The sequence below is a fragment of the Pseudopipra pipra genome, chromosome 6 (assembly GCF_036250125.1).
Source record: "Pseudopipra pipra isolate bDixPip1 chromosome 6, bDixPip1.hap1, whole genome shotgun sequence".
Classification (NCBI taxonomy): Eukaryota; Metazoa; Chordata; class Aves; order Passeriformes; family Pipridae; genus Pseudopipra; species Pseudopipra pipra.
In genome coordinates this window covers 4,441,706-4,458,121 of record NC_087554.1, presented here as the reverse complement: position 1 = coordinate 4,458,121, position 16,416 = coordinate 4,441,706, and the positions used below count along the sequence as shown (strand labels likewise).

Genomic DNA, 16,416 nt, shown 5'->3' with positions numbered 1-16,416 from the left:
GCGGGGCTTCACCCTCACCCGCAGCAGCCTCAGCCCTCAGAACTCAGCCCTCAGCCCCGGCGGGATTAAAGGCATCCGACCGGGCTGCGGGGCTTTGGGGCGGGCGGGGTCCCGCACGCTGCCCCGGTGCAACCCCCGCCGAGCAGCGGAGGGCGGCCGCCTCCAGCCCCCGTGCCGCCTCAGTGGTTAAACGTGTCATAAAATCATAGAGCGTTATAAGGGGTTGGAAAGGACTTTAAAGATCATCTTGTCCTCTGCTATGGGCAGGGGACACCTTCCACGAGACCAGGTTGCTCCAAGCTCTGTCCAGCCTGGGTTTGAACACTGATAGGGTTGAGGTATCCACAGCTTCTCTGGGCAGCCTGTGCCAGTGTCTCACCACCCTCACAGGGAAGAATTTCATCCTAATATGTAACCTAAATTTTCACTCTTTCGTTCTGTGCCCATTACTCCTTGTCCTATCACTACAGTTCCTCACAAAGAGTCCGTCCCTGGCTTGTCTGTAGGTCCCCTTCAGATACTGAAAGGTTGCTCTGAGATCTCCACGCAAACTTCTCCAGGCTGAATATCCCAAACTTTCTCAGCCCGTCTCTGTAGGAAAAGTGCTCCAACCTTCTTATCAACTCCATGGCCTCCCCTGAACTCACTCCAATAGTTCTATGTCCTTCTTATGTTGGGGACACCAGAACTGGACAATATTCTCCAGGTCAGATCTCACGAGAGCAGAGCAAAGGGGGAAAATCCTCTTCTTTGGCCTTTGGGTGCAGCCCAGGATGTCATTGGCATTCCAAGCTGTGAGCACACACTGCTAGCTCATGTTGAGTTTTTCATAAGCCATAACCCCCAAGTCCTTCTCTGCAGGGCTGCTCTCAATCCCTTCTCAGCCCAACCTGTGTGTCTGGGATTGCCACGACTCAGTGTAGGACCTTGCCTTTGTTGAACTTTGTCCTGTAGAGATGCTTGACTCAGACAGAGCCCCAGCATTGTGGGGAGCTCAGACCACCAGGGTTTTGGTGGTCTCTGCCCTGGTGCTGCTCAGCCCTTGCTGACTGTGCCAATCTGTGAACCCTGGGCAGGTGTCTCCATATCCTCGAGCATCCCAGATGGTGTCTGGCTCTTGTGGTTTGGGTACTGGCAGGAGCCCAGCTTGCCAATCTGGGGCTTAACAGATGCACACAAAGCTGTGCTTTCCTTCTAATGAATATTAAGAGATCAAGTGTCTTAATTTGCTTTCCTGAAACAGAAAAAATTACCTGTGTTCAGTGGAGTACTTGGACCACTGAATTTTCATGTGGATATATTCTTGTAGGATCAGACCATGGAGATTCCTGAAAGATGAGGGGGAACTTCCTGCTTCCAACAGCTGACTGTTTGCCATTGCTTTGAAGTTTTCTGTTTACCGAAGGGATGGGAATTAATAGGAAGTGTTGGGGTTGTGCATCCAGGAGAACTTAAGAACCCCTTCCAGTGCCTAAAGGGGCTCCAAGAAAGCTGGAGAGGGCCTGGAGTGACAGGACAAGGGGGAATGGCTTCAAATAAAAAAAAACATGTTGCATCTTAAGGGTATATATGGATCACCTTTTATATGAAACAAATCACATGATATGCAACAGCTGCAGCAAAAATAGAACCTATTCTTTTTATGTCCCTCACTTTTAGTGAGCTTGTTCTGATTTGAGAGAAAGAATTGTTTCTAATGCATGATTAAAATGTTACTAAAATGCTTTTACTTGTGTTTGTCCTTGGGCTTGTGGTCCATGAAGATCTAACAATGCAGAGCCAAGAGAAGGTCTATAATTCTTTATCTCCATCAGGTTTTGCCAAAAGATTGATCCAAAGCCTGGAGAGTTTTGCTTCTAGTACTTGCATAGATCTGAGGTGTTAGTCAAGGGTTTAGCATTTTACTTTCCTAAAGGATCTCCTAACAAGTGTGAAAAACACATAGTAAAAGAGAAATACCCGTTCCTGAGGCAGAACAAAAAATTCACAAAAAACAACCAACCAACCAAAACCCACAAAACCAAAAGCAAATATAAAACCACTTAAAAATGCCGTATTTTGATCTTGTACCCACATCAGCCTTTGCATTCTCTATTAAGTAACTGACAGCTGCACAAAGTGACACCAGCAAGTTATCATGGACTTTTTCCATCTCACTCTAGACATAAAGGTTCTTTTCCACTTTAATAATTGGAGCCTAATTTTTCTTCCATTATCACCAGTCATAGAGCCCAAACGGCCAAATAGATCAGAGGTGCTCCTCAGGCTGAAAATTTCTCAGATTGCTTCGTGCATCCCATGTTTAATCTTTGAAGGATGATGAGGCTTTTAGCATCCTTCATTTATTTTTACTTATAGAAAACCTAGTGAAATTAAACACTAGGGATCTTCACCACCGGGTGCTGAGTGTCTCTTGAAATTCAACTAATGTGCTAAGGTTTTTGGGCAGGGAATGGTCTGCTTTTCACATCAGCTTCTTAGTGCTCTAAATGGACAATAAAAAGTGGGCAAAACTGAGACTTTGAGGGGAGTAGGCAGCTTAGGGAATTGGTAGTAAGAAAGAAGCTGAGGTCTAGAAAATTTGTATTGTTATTATACTGTTATTATTGGGTTTGTTCTTTACTGTGGCAAAGATGCAATAAGGTCGGGGCTTTATAGGAACAACGAGGCGGTGACCTTTCCTTGGAAATCAGATCATCTCAAATTACCCAGAACACAATGAGTGGCTGTAATAAAGAGCACGGAAGGAGTAGGGTAAGAAAATCAAAAATGGGAGCTCTAGGGTCATCCAGTGACTCCAGTGAATCACTTATAGACATAAAGACAGTTCAGCAGTCCTTTGAAAAGTGGGGGATTTACAAATGAACTGATAACAAATTGCTTTTTGAGGCTTCACAGGAGTGAATCTCAGATGAGATGTGAAAGATGACAGGGAGGCAGAGAAAGGGATCAGAGCCAGAACTTCAGGGAAATGTGTACCTGAATAAATTAAATATTGCAGAGTAGCTTGTCGGACATTTTAGTAACAAATGGGATATCTGTCAGAGTACAGCTTTGTGCTGCTTTCTCACAGAATGAAACAACACATGAAAAAATCCTTTCCTCATTACTGCCATGTGGACCCAGGCAAAAACACCCTCCTCCTGAATCTCACAGGTTGGTAAATTAGCCTTGACAGCTCCACAGTTAAACAAAGTTAAAGGAATCACCAAGAATCAATCAATGGACTTCATCTAGTGGTTACAGTGAAAGACTCAGAGCAACTGGAATTGTCTGTCAGTTCTGCCTGGAATTGTCCAATGACCCTACATGGTTGCTCTTGCCTACATCAGTTGCCTGAGGTTGTCAGAAACCTCTTCTGGTCGTCCCAGCTCTGAGCCAAAGTGCTCTGTGACTTCAGGCTTGTTTTTGTTATTAGCAAATATTTTTGTCTCAGATTCATAGCTCTGAAATGGGTCTAAAATATTTATGTATGTTTGGAGAGTTTGGAATCCCACTTAGAGAGGAATGTTGATAGACTGGGCTTTTTTCTTTGGATGAAAGATTCAATGTTGACACAAACTGGCAAAGCCAAGTTTTTTTCTTTCCCAGGGTTGCTTAGCTTGGAGTTGGTTTGCTTTTCATATCATCCTCTTTCACATAAACCAAATAGAAAATACTACTAAAAACGGAAACATTAACCTATGAAAGTATAAAAAAAAGTTTATTTACTTTACAGAGCATGGATGGCATAGAAGGGCATGATTCTTGCCTCCAAGAGCTAACACATGCAATTAAGCAGATAATGTATAAGAGTAACTCAGTGGATAATCAGCGGTACTTCATCAAAGGTCAGCAGCACTGCTACCTGTGTTCAGGTTTTGTGCATAGTTGTGTGTGCTTAATTAACACTGACAGAGACTAGCACTGACTACATCCACAGGAGACCAAGATTGCTAATTTCAATCTTAACTTGGTCCAAAAGGGCAGTAATAAAGCCTCAGGAATATTCTTGATTTCATGCACTTCCAGCATTTTCACTGTGTGTGATTCCTGATTCCTGACGTATGAAAGACTCCAGCAAAAGCAAGGGTTGGAGGAATATTTCATGATCCTGTGGAAAGTGCTGAGACCTTAGTTGTTTTGTATGGGAGCTCAGGAGGCGTTTCTTTACCTGAGGAACATGGAGAATAATGAGGCATCCCCGGAGAAAACTGCTGCTATTCTTTCCTGAACTAAAAAACCCCCACATCTATATGAAGCAGACAGCAGCTCACTCTTCAGCTCCACACACTCTCTTTAGGTCATTAGCTGAGATTGTTAATGAGGAGGGCAGCTAGATGAGGCTGCAGTGGTGGGTTTTTTGGTTACGAACACCTGAACCCAGAGTGCACTCATTCATCAGAGGATGGCAACAACAAATGTCTGAAGTGCTGAGCTAGATTTGAAGAGGCAGCACACAGATAAAAGCCTCCAGAAGCCCTTTGCAATTCCCTTAGTCATCCATTCCCACTGAAAGCTTCTCTTTTGAAGCTTCCAGGAAGCCTGGTGCAACCTTTGGTCGTCCTTTTGGTCCGAGCTCTTATCTGTGTAGTGCAGACCCGGCCTCTCTCTGCTCGTCCTACTCAAAAACAGTTGTTACGGGATAAACAAACCATATTTGCTGATGCACGTTCTCAGTTCTCTTATCAGCTGAACAACACACTTCTCGTGCATGGTGGGTCAAACAAGCTGCTGGTCCAACTCCAAGAATTCCAGGGCAACTGCATCACGGCTCATTTTGAGCTTGCTCACAGCTCTGGACTGCAAGAAATCACAACCACGTGATGATAGAGCATTATCTTGGACTGACCAAGAGTTTCCCAGTGCTACAAAGCGTATTTAGGTTGATGATTGCAGGCCTTAGGTCTTTTTTATTAAGATATTAACATGATAAGCACTGCTTTGGGTAGCTGTTAAGATGCTTCAGGATATGGTCAGACTGAAGACTATGTGTCTTATCGGAGAAGAATTTCGGCTTTATTGTGATTGTCTCTTAAAATGTAAATAAATAAGTAAAGCATCTCTAGCTCAAAACTACTTCACAGCTGTCCTGAAATACATAGGTAAAGTTGTTTGAGATGAGACACACATCTGAGGAGAGGAGAAAACCAAACCCCTGTGAGCTTTTACCAACCAAGCGAAGAAGTGATGAGGAAACATCTCAGGAATCATATGAAAGGTAGCTGGCACACTGGACTAAAAAAAGGGGTTAGTTCTCTTGGTCATGGCTTTAAAAGGTTATTCCTCTCTCAACACCACAAAGCAACAGCTTTCCATCGCTCTAGTCACTCCTGTTACAGCATTCCTTCTTGCTACCCCTCCAGTTCCAGCATCTCCACAGAAATCAGTGCAGTCCATTCACCTTTGGTTATAGCTTTGCTGTCTTACATCAACGTATAAATATAACCAGAATATGCCAGACAGAGAGCAGAGGTGATCACAGAGCACCTAGCAAAAGGTATATGAAATTTTTTCATTAAAAAAAGAAATATCTCTACTCTGAAAATCTTTTCAAAAAATATAATTTTTTCATGCATTATCTGCTTTTCGCCCTGCAAAAAATTAAATATTTGAAAATTTACTTTTTAATAGAATAGCAGTTTAACAGGAGCTTTTTGATCATCCCTTTGCTGTGGGTGAAGAACACAGGGGCTTCAAGAGTTGCTTGAGTATTTCTACACAGAGTGAAATGGTGGGTCAAGCTCTGTGTTTGAAGAATACACCAGAGATGTCACCAAATGTGTTTATTTTAGCAGAAGTTCATGGCTTTTTACCACCCAAGTGCAAATGTCTGCAGAGGCTGTTGAGTAATTAATGCTTGCAAGGCACTTGAAAATGGAACATGGTGTATACTCCTGCAAACTATGTTTAATTAACCATCAGAGATCTGCTGATTTATTAGAGACCTTTCCAAGATGTGCCTTCTCATTAGCCTGGTACAAAGCGACCCACAGCAGGAGGGAACAACTTGCTTCAAACACGGCTCAACTTTCAGCCAGTTTAATCTTCATCCCATTGATAGACTTCTGAATCCTAATTTAATTATAGTTCCTTAAATGTTTTGTGATATCATATCTCAATCTCTCTGTTCTGTGTCTTTTTATGTTTTTTTGTCAGTTGTTGTGGGACAGAGGAATAGATAATTTATTTCAATATCCATTAAAATTCTCTTTGCCTGCAGTGCAGTATATGCTCTATAAAAGAGATGAACCTGCTGCAAGTGAAATAAGCTGATGCCGCACTGTCTCTTCAGAGCAACAAAAATCTTTATAGATTATTTTCCCAAGTGTCATGAATCCCCTTCAAAGCCTTAAGCCACTGATACTAATTAATAAACTTAACAGTCTAATTTTCAATTCACACCCAGGCCACACAAAGCGGATGCTCACCCTGGCAGATGCTTAAAGCTTTGCCTTTCAGAGATAAAATGTTACCTTGTGTGTGATAGGGATGTTAAGGTGGGGGTGATTCAGGAGCAGAAAGACCTGTTAAAGTGCAGCACCTGAGGCCTTCTTGTTTTCTGAATTTACAGTCTGGGGCTGGCAGTCGTATAAATGAGTGATGCTCTCTGATCTTCTCTTCCAAGGCAGCTACAAAATTGGCAGGGAGTCTTGGGTTTTGTGCTGATGTGTCCAGAATTCAAATAATTTGATTCTTGGGTATAATGACAATTGGAGGCAGAGTATTACCTTGAGAAAAGAGAGGGAAGAGACAGCTTCTGGATCCTGTATTGAATTAACAACCGATTCCCATTTACTCTCTCCCCTGAAAACTCCATTATACAGGTCTCTTATTGCCCTTATTCAAGGGCAGGGAATTAAAAAAGTGATATGGATGGTAATGCTCCCATCTTCCTACCATGACATTGAATAATGGGGACAAAGAAGGGAAATCTTGACAGATGATACGCCTTTTAAAATACTGCTGATAGTGAAAACACAGGAAGGATGGTGCATTTGAATATCAGCGATGAAGTCATAGTCAGATTTTTGTGTTTTTTGCTCATGAGTTCAAGTCATCTTTGCTTTTATTTTTGCTGTGGTTTTTTGAATATTTTATCTTCTTGTTATTCCAGTTCCTTACTCTAAGGACCATAACTGAGGTGAGGACAGAGGTGAAGTGTTGGTTACACTAATTCCAGGAGAAATCTCCTCTCTCTCTCCTCCTGGATTCGAAGAGCAAGACTTGGGAACCCAGTAGGGAAAAGTCCACCAGCAGACTGATATAATTATACAGTTAGAGCAATGTTACTGCTCAAGAGGAGGCTCTTCTTCTTTCCAGTTCAGCCTAAGCTTTCTGAAGTTACACAGACTGCATCACACTGGTGGTCTTATAACAAAATAAGGATACGCACTGTGGACCCTTCAACATCCTTGCTTTACAAATACATTAATTTAGGTTTAAAAAAAAATGAATTTTGCTGTTTAAACTACACCTTACACAATATGAGCATATTTGCATTAGGAAATCTTAAAAATTTTATGGAATAATTGACAATATCTGCATTCTACAAGTGTGTATTTGAAAAATAGAATATTTAACTACTTTGACAAAAGTCACACAGGGAACACCTTCTGAGGTGAGAACAAAATACAGATCTTGGTCTAGTTCATGTAAATCACGAAGCCTCTCTGAACTATTGACACTCTTGCCTGATCTCAGCCCAGATGTTAACGAGGCCCCTTAAACTAAATTTTTGGTCAAACCTCTTTGTGAGGAGGAATCATGAAAATCAGCTCTGCAGCATGACCTAGTAAGGTTAGACATGACGCTGGGAAAGGTTTAGGGAAAAAGTGTCAAAACCCTTACCTGTACTGGTACCTGTTGATTCTGACCATGTCAGTGCTGTTGTTATATTGGTGTAACTCTGATTTTAGAGTCAGTGGTACCATCTTGCTGCAGGAGAGCAGGATGTAGCTCAAAACCTCTTGAGAGCAACTCTGAGAAGCCAAATCATGGCTTGCTTTGTCGAAGGGAAGCTCATTTCATCTCCCACTGCCCCTCACCAGTCAGTACTATCAGCACATGCCAACCTGTCATCTGGGTACATGCACCAAGCCATGTAAATGAATGAATTAATTAATTAGTTTAGACTTTGTTTCCAGCTGGATCTAAGATTTGCAAGGAGCCATTGTGAATGAAGAGAGCTGATAGCTGAATTTTCCTCTTGCACATCTCTTTCTTTCCTCTAGTGGCAAGAATTTAGGCTGGTAATTATAATTCCAACCAGCTGCCTGTGGCCTCCAGAGGTCAGCATATCACCGGAGAAGAGCTCAGTCACAGCGCCCTCAAACTGTACTTTTCAATGATTTCATTATGTGTAGTTTCCACTTCCACTAGTAATAAGATTTAAGAGTTTTGTCCCCAACGCTTGTTGTGGCAACAAAATCAAGAAAAGTCAAACGAGCTCTCAGAATATCCGTTGTAAAATGCAAAGTGTTGTCATTGGTCTGTGCTGCCACTTGGATGGGAGATGCCTTAAGTGACAAATTTATTGAAAATAATCAAATTGATACCCACAGGTATGGGTGTTATTCCTGATGTGTTAGTTCTGATGGGGGGAATGGACATGCTAAGCGTATTCTAAGTGGATAGGACTTGTTCAGTTCTGTCAAAAGGTTTAAATTTTAGTGTATTTGAGCACAACTTGCAGTTCTAGTGATACCTATCTCAAAAAGGGTAACATATAATCAGAAAAACAGAGACAGATGAGAAATAGAGATTGTCAGAGGTGTGAAACAGCTTTCATGCAAGAAGGAATTTAGACTATTTATCCTAGAGAAAACAAGTTGGAGGAAATATGATACCACAGAATCATAGAATGGTTTGGGTTGGAAGGGACCTCAAAGATCAGCCAGTTCCAACTCCCTGCCATGGGCAGGGACACCTTCCACTAGACCAGGTTGCTCCGAGCCCCAACAAGAAAATAAATAATACAACCAAAATCCAGCCCAACTCAAAAAAAAAAAAAAGAAAAGGAATAACAACACTTAATTCTTCCATTATTTTTATTAAAGCTGCAGAGTCTTACTACACACAACGAATATTTTATTGATATAATCTAAGTTAATAAAATAGTTGAACAACTCTTTAGATTTATATTTGTATAGAAATGATCTGGGGAACATCTCATCTCAAAACAGCAGTGCCCGAAAACAACTATTCAGCAGGATTTTTTAAAAGAAGAGTTTGGGACTAGAGGATGCACTGTTCATTCCCAAAGGAAAAACAAAAAATCCATGCAAAAATAACCCCCGCCCTCTTCCTGCTTTCTTTCCCATCCAAAGTGGAAGGCCATGTGGAATGACCACGTCAGGGATGGTTCTTTCCTTCCAGTATTCCTCCTCACACCTAATTTGGGAGCTGTAGTCTAAACTTAATTCATTAAAACAAGACAAAAAGAAAATTTAATTGCACAATCCTAGTCTGCAGGTGATGACATCATAACATCTCTTTACAGAAGTCCCTACTCTTTCCCAGCTGGGAGAATTGGTTATGGAGTTGTGTTTGTCCCCGTGGCTGATATCAGTTACTGTCCATGTGGTCACCACAAGTCAGTCTATCTACTATTGCTTTGCTCTCCCTCCTTCACCTATGTGTAGTTTACATTCTATGTGGCACTGCCTGCAAAGGGCCGACTCCGTGGTGTTTCCCCCCCTTTTAAATTCCACAGCTCCAGTGTCGATCTCCTCACTGCAGCCGGGCACCGGCATCGCCCGTGAGATGTCTGTGACAGACTCTGAGACACGTCCTTGCTAGATCATCCCATTGATCTTAGTCCACTCGTAGATGTCCTGTTCACACACTATGTCTGAGTTGATGAGGAGGTATCTGTCCCCAACACAGAAGTGTTTCTGGCAGGCAGCGCATTTGAAGCATTCCAGGTGATACACCTTGTCCTTCACCCTCATGGTCATCTCGTAGGCCCGGATTCGCTTGTCGCAGGAGGCGCAGAGCCCGTCCTGGCCGAAGAGCCTGGAACAACACGGCAGAGGAGTGAGCAGAGTTCCTTTGCTGGGAGGTGGGAAAAACCACATCAAAACAAGGACACAACTCCAGTGCCCCGAGCCATTAGTCATAGCAGTGTGAAGTTAGAAAGACTTGGAAAAGACGCGGAAAGCTGCCGAGCAGAGCTGGAAACTTTGCAACACCAAAAACCGAAGCAGAAAATCCAAGGTCCTCACCTGCTTTCAGTATCATGGAAGCAGAATATGGTTTGGGTTGGAAGGAACTGTAAAGTCCATGCAGTTCCAACCCCTGCCATGGGCAGGGACACTTTCCACTAGCCCAGGTTGCTCCAACCCCTATCCAACTTGGCCTTGGACACTTCCAGGGATGGGGCAGCCACAACTTCTCTGGGCAACCTGTGCCAGGGCCTCACCACCCTCACAGGGAAGGATTTCTTCTAATATCCAATCTAAATCTCCTCAAATCTATCAATATAATTTACTTCTCTGATCAATGACCTTATCTTGAATTTGCGGAGCACTTCAGGAAGAGGTTCCCCAGAATATTGCACAAAGTTGTGCCCTGCTAATACTTCCACTTCTGTAATTGACAAATTACCTTTCCATGGATAAATGTTGCTTGTCTTCAGCTGTGCTTTGTAGTTTAAGGAAAGGATTAAAGGGAAAGAACATAATTTCTTTCATCTACCAGGAGATGTCACTATTCGCTTCTGCCCAACAAAAGTAATGCTAAGGTTACACAAAGGTTGCCAAATTTTTCATTAACGGGGGAAGATATTATCTGTTGCATTATTAAATAAATAAAAGGACTGAATTTCACTGCAAGAAAATGCATTAATTGTATTGCCATACTTCCTGTTGCTTCCATTTTAAGATGAAAAGTATTTGGGGAGTCTAATTAACACTGGATCACAAGTGGTCCCATTAGCAGAACTTAGTCCTTACTTTCAGCTTAGCAAAATTCCCATCAGCAAAGCTCAGAGACAGCATAATTAGGGAGTCCACTGAGATTTTGGTATAGTTTTTATTGGCAGGTAAATCAGCCTTCAGTGAAATAGCTGGGAAAATACCATTAAATATCATTATTCTGTTCCCTGACACGTTAGGGATCCATTAGAAGAAATGGAACACAACCAGAAGAAATGGAACACATTTTAATTGTACTCAAGAATGTAAAGATCCTTTGTTACCAATTTTTATGAAATATATTAATCTCCAACTAATCCTTCTACTTACAAATTTTGGGAAAAACTGACAGGCAGAGGGTTATCAATGAAAATACCCATAAGAAGTAACAACGCTGACCCTGTAGGGTTCACCTGGAGCTGTGGGGTTATGTCTGTGCAGACCACAAGATGCCAACAACCCCAAGTCCTAGGAGCTCTTACTATGTTCTTCACATTATCAAATAATTCTGATTTATCCACCACATGTAGCAATGTTTTTGTTTCCATTAAAAAAATGCCTTTTTTTAAACAAGATTTTAAAGACTTAACTGTAAACAACTCCAAGTTTTTTATCTAACCAACACAGATAATCTTTAGATTTATCTAGAAGTTACTGAAGAATCCCAGCAATACCATAAAGCATCTGGACATGAAACCCAAAATTATGAAGACAGGCTGAGAGAGCTGGGGGTTTCAGCCTGGAGAAGAGACAGCTCTGGGGAAACCTTATAACACCTACCAGTGCCTAGAGGGGCTCCAAGAGAGCTGGAGAGGGACTTTGGACAAGGGCTTGAAGTGCCAGGACAAGGGGGAATGGCTTCACACTGCAAGAGAGTGGGTTTAGATTAAATATTGGCAAGGAATTCTTCCCTGTGAGGGTGGTGAGACCCTGGCACAGGTTGCCCAGAGAAGCTGTGGCTGGCCCATCCCTGGAAGTGCTGGACGGGGCTTGGAGCAACCTGGTCTAGTGGAAGGTGTCCCTGCTCATGGCAGGGGGTTGGAACTGCATGATCTTTAAGATCCCTTCCAACCCCAACCATTCTGGGATTCTACAAGTATGATACGAGTCCACATCTCAAACCCGAGCTGCATCACACTCCCGGCTGCTCTCAGGCCTTAAGAGCAATTAAAAATCAATTCCTTATTCCTTGCTGTACTCACTAAATGAACAAGCAAAGCTGAAATGTGAAGGAGAGGGCTGAAGGTGTGAGGAGTGGGTTGTGTACCTGAGATAGTCCCTCCTGCAGAGCTTTCTGCCCAGTTTGTAGTAGAGGCGTCTCCCCACCTCGCCGAGCCTGCAGCCACAGAGGTCGCAGCTCAGACAGTCCTCGTGCCAGTACTGGTCGATGGCCTTCAGGAAATACCGGTCCCCAATGTTCTGCTGGCACCCTCCACATGTCAGCAGAGAAGGGGGGATCTGGAGGACTTCATCCACTGGCTCCCTGAGGGAATGAGAGAATCATTGGAGTTGGAAAATCAACTCTGATCTGAAAGCATCTGTGTGAGGAGAAGGAAAAGCAAAATAAAACACGTTGGAATAGGGATTATATCCTTGTTTTTATTCCATCTCACCAAGGGCTAAAGGACTAAAAAAGGCACCTGAGGGATTTTACACTTTCCATTGGGAAATGTAAATTTGAAGACTGAGTCTGAGGATGTCATTTCCCTGAACAGCATGAAATGAAAAAATGCAACAGATGAGACCAGTGCCCAACTGGTTTGAGATTCACTGGTGGTTTTAATAGAGCCAGAATTTTACCTCATGTTAGTGCAGGACTTCTTTTTTGCCTTAGCCAAGGACATGAATCCACTGGGGTGAGTCTCTATACTCAAGCAAATATTTGGGATTACACATTAGACACACAAATCTTTATTGTGATATTAGCATTGACTATTCAGCACCTTATGCTGTTGCTTTTTTAAAAGGCTCTGAAATCTAAGATGGTTCTGGTAATACCTGGGGATAAAGCAAAAATTTTCTTCAAAACTATTTTCTTAAGGAATTCTCTTCTTTGTCTTTTTGGGTAATTTTACAAGTTAAGAGAAGAAAAAAAAAAGAACAGCAAAAAATTCAAAGGAAGGTGCCTGAGCTCAGTTCTGTAAGGTTTTGGCTTCACTCAAACCCCATGGAAGTCACTAAAAAATCTATTGGATCCATCCTCTAAGCACTTGCTTAATTTCAAACCTGTGGGAACTAGAGTGGACCCCCAAATTTTTCCATGTTATTTGTTTCTTGCTCTAACACAGAGTCCCTCAGCAATTTGTTTCTGTCACTGGTCTGTCCTCCCTTGGGCTGGTGGGGGTAGAGGAGACCTACACTGATGGAGAAGGAGCTGGCTGCTCACAGTTTCCAACAGGCAACAGGAAAAAATTATATTACTCCTGCTTATTTACTGGATCAGCAGTTTTCTGGGCAAAAATGACTTTCTTCAGCAGGGAGGAATGACCTCTGGTCAAGAACTTCTGGGCTGAGAAAGTGATCCTGCAGTTTTTATTTAGGCAAGCTGAGCCCTGATATATTATCTGGTTATATTCTGCTCTGGTTTTCACTCTTCTAAGTTTAAACTGCTGTGCCCTGCAAGTTGTGTGGTAACATCCTTCTCCTGCCAGCTCTCCATCCTGTGAGTTTTCATTAAAAATCATGGGGAACTCATGATTAGGCCCTGGTTTTTCTAAATGTATCCTTTTGGGCTCCATTACTCCCTTTCCTAATGTGTGGGCTCCATTCTGGCAACTCCTGAGAGCCTTCCAATAGGAAACACACATCATTATCCTTTATTATCCTTTATTTGAAACTTCAGATGCATCCCAAAATATTCCATCTGAGGGGTGTTTGGGAATCCCAAGCCAGGTTTCTTGGACAGCCCTAAACTCCAGAACAGCCCAACGGATGTTTATGCAGAACAGCATTCCTGGTTTACACATTAAGCTTTTTGATGTCCATAGATTCCTAAGCCAGCACTTAAGTCACTAGAACACAAGGCAGGTAAATAAATAAAGATTAAAAAACTTTGTAGTTGAAAGCTGGACATCATTAGGAGCTTGGATTAGCATTTCTTAAAAAACAGCATAAAAGAAGAGAAAATGTAACATGTAAAACATCAGATGTGACATGGAATGAAGTGATTTAATCCCCAAAAGCAGCGGTTCCCATGTGTTCACTCCAAGTAATGGCATTTTTAGTATCTCACAGGAAACAAACCACGAATGACTCAATTTACTCTGAGTGATGTTTGAAGCGTTATCTGCAAATGAAGATTTTATAATTCTTTTTTTTTCTTCCCTCTTATCATGATTCCAAACAAGCCTAAGTGCAGTTATTAGCATGTGTAGGGCTGAAGTGACCCTGGGTCTGTGCTAAGCTCCCATCCCTGGGTGTGCAGGAGGGACGGGACAGCAGGAGCACAGCCCAAAAGCCTGGATCGGGGTACTGGAGCCAGTCCCTTCTCTGAGTGGAAAACCCAGCAAGGGAAATTCTCATCTCCTACATCCTGGCCATCAAGTCTTTCTCCATGCCCTTAGCAGAACACCCAGCCCCCACCAAAGCAGCTTCTATGAGCTCTTGAAAGTTGCATTATGAAAACGTGGAAGTTGGGCACCCGCAGATAAAACAGCCCCGACCTTCCACTGATGGGCTGCAGCGAGCTGGGCAGACCAGGGATGGGGCACAGGGGGGGTCCCTAGGGATGGGGCAGGGAGGTTTCCCTCCCTGAAAAACCTTCAGGCTTGGGAAGCGGGCTGCTCTCCCTCTCTCCTAGCATCCCCAGCACCCGGGGTGGGATGAGTGGTGCCTGCCGGGTGTGTGTGTGTGTGTGTGTCCTGCGCCTCTCTGCTGTCGCTGCTGCTCTTTCCCACAACTCGGGGGGCTCTCCCCAACCTCCCCGACGCCGCCAGCCCCGCGGGTCGGGGCAGCCTGAGCGCAGTGCCCGGTGTCCCCGGTGCGGCTCCTCCGAGCATCCCCAGCACCGCGGGGTGGGATGAGCGGGTGGGAGATTCCCTGCCCGGGGCCGGGGGGGGTGCGTTTGCCTGCTCCCGGCTGCTCCGTCCCACAGCTCAGGGGGCTCTTCCCAACCTCCCCCAGATCGTGAGCCTCGCGGGTCGGGGCATCCCGGCCGCCGGTGCTCGGTGTCGCCGGCGCGGCATCTCCAGCACTCCGGGGTGGGACGAGCGGGTGGGACATTCCCTGCCGGGGTGGGGGGTGCGTCTGTCTGCTCCTGGCTGCTCCTTCCCACAACTTGGGGGGCTTTCCCCACCGCCAGCCCCGCGGGCCGGGCATCCCGGTGCGGTTCCAGTGCGGGGGCAGCGAGGAGCGAGGGCTGGTGCCGAAGCCCTGCGGGGCTGCCGGGCACACAATGCCAGTGGCGGCTCCGTCGGGGAGGACGGGGTGGCACCGGGAGCCTCTTGGGGAAGGATGGACAGGGGAGATGGAGAATGGGGAGGACCGGTCAGAAAAAGCGGCCACTTACTCGGAAGGATCGAGGCTTTTCCTCTCGATGGCCGATGACATTGGCAGGGCCGGTTCCTTTGTGGCGTGCCGGTGGTGGGCTCTGCCCCCGCCGGCTGCGCACAGGGTGTCTGCCCGCGGAGCCTTGTCTCCAGCCGCGCTCCCTCGCCGGCCCGCGATGACATTCACAGGATTTCCTCCTGCAGCACCGACACACAGACACAAACAGGCGCTGGGGCTGCGCTCCAGCCCCGCACCTCCCTCCTCTCCCCCCTCCACCCCCATCCCCGCACTGCCCCCGCCCGCAGCTCTGACCTCCCATCCCCGCCGCGCTCCCCCCGCGCCCCGGCCGGCGGGGCCGCTCCCGATCCCGATCCCGCTCCCGCGGGCGGGGGGCGGCGGCCGCGGCCGCCACCGCGGCTACTCCGCGCCCGGCGCTCGCTGCGGGCGGCGGGACCCGCAGCCCCGCGGGGTTATTACTGCGCGGCTCGGCCCCCGGGGCTCTGCTTTCATTTCCTTTTTCCTGATCGCGGTTCAAATACAATGGGAGGAAATCACGCTTTAAAGAGACAGATGCCCGTTTTCTTTAACTGCACCCCTGGGGGCTCGGCGGGGCGAGCGGCAGCGTCGCGGCTCGATGGGTTGTTTAAAGGGGCAGAACGGGGCTCTCTGGAGCCGGCTTTCTCCTCCCTTATTATTCCTTTGCTAACGTTTGCTGGGTGGGCAACCTGAAAATCATCCCAAGGGCTGGGAAAAAATAAGCGCCTGGCTCTGTGCTCTGCCGCCTTCCCAGCCCCACACAGGACCAGAGCGACACTCACCATCCCTCTCCTTGCCCTCTCCTTGTCTTACATGTGTGTGCACATGCCTGCATGTGTTTGGACGGTGCTTTGAGATCCACAGGTAAAGATCCCCAAGCATTATTTTCCCATCCAGAGTTCAAACTACTCAGCTCAGTCGTGTTTCATTTATATCCCCCGAGTGAACGTTTGCGGGTGTTTGCTCCCCGCCATCCCCCAGTTCTTGTAACGTCCCC

At 45.3% G+C, this 16,416-nt stretch overlaps 1 protein-coding gene across 2 annotated transcripts; it reads right to left on the bottom strand.

The window, feature by feature from the left end:
• Positions 1-9,011: 9,011 nt before the first annotated feature.
• LMO2 (LIM domain only 2) lies at positions 9,012-15,941 on the bottom strand. 2 transcript variants are annotated; one of them, XM_064657124.1, is made up of 4 exons: positions 15,861-15,941; positions 15,403-15,580; positions 12,163-12,378; positions 9,012-9,996 (listed from the first exon to the last, which is right to left on the bottom strand). In XM_064657124.1, the coding sequence occupies exons 2-4, from the start codon at positions 15,441-15,443 to the stop codon at positions 9,777-9,779; spliced, it is 477 nt and encodes a 158-aa protein (XP_064513194.1). In that variant the 5' UTR covers positions 15,444-15,580; positions 15,861-15,941; the 3' UTR covers positions 9,012-9,776. The 2 variants fall into 2 exon arrangements, with proteins under 2 accessions (XP_064513194.1, XP_064513193.1); XM_064657123.1 differs by lacking the exon at positions 15,861-15,941 and adding an exon at positions 15,696-15,848.
• Between the last annotated feature and the right edge of the window lie 475 nt (positions 15,942-16,416).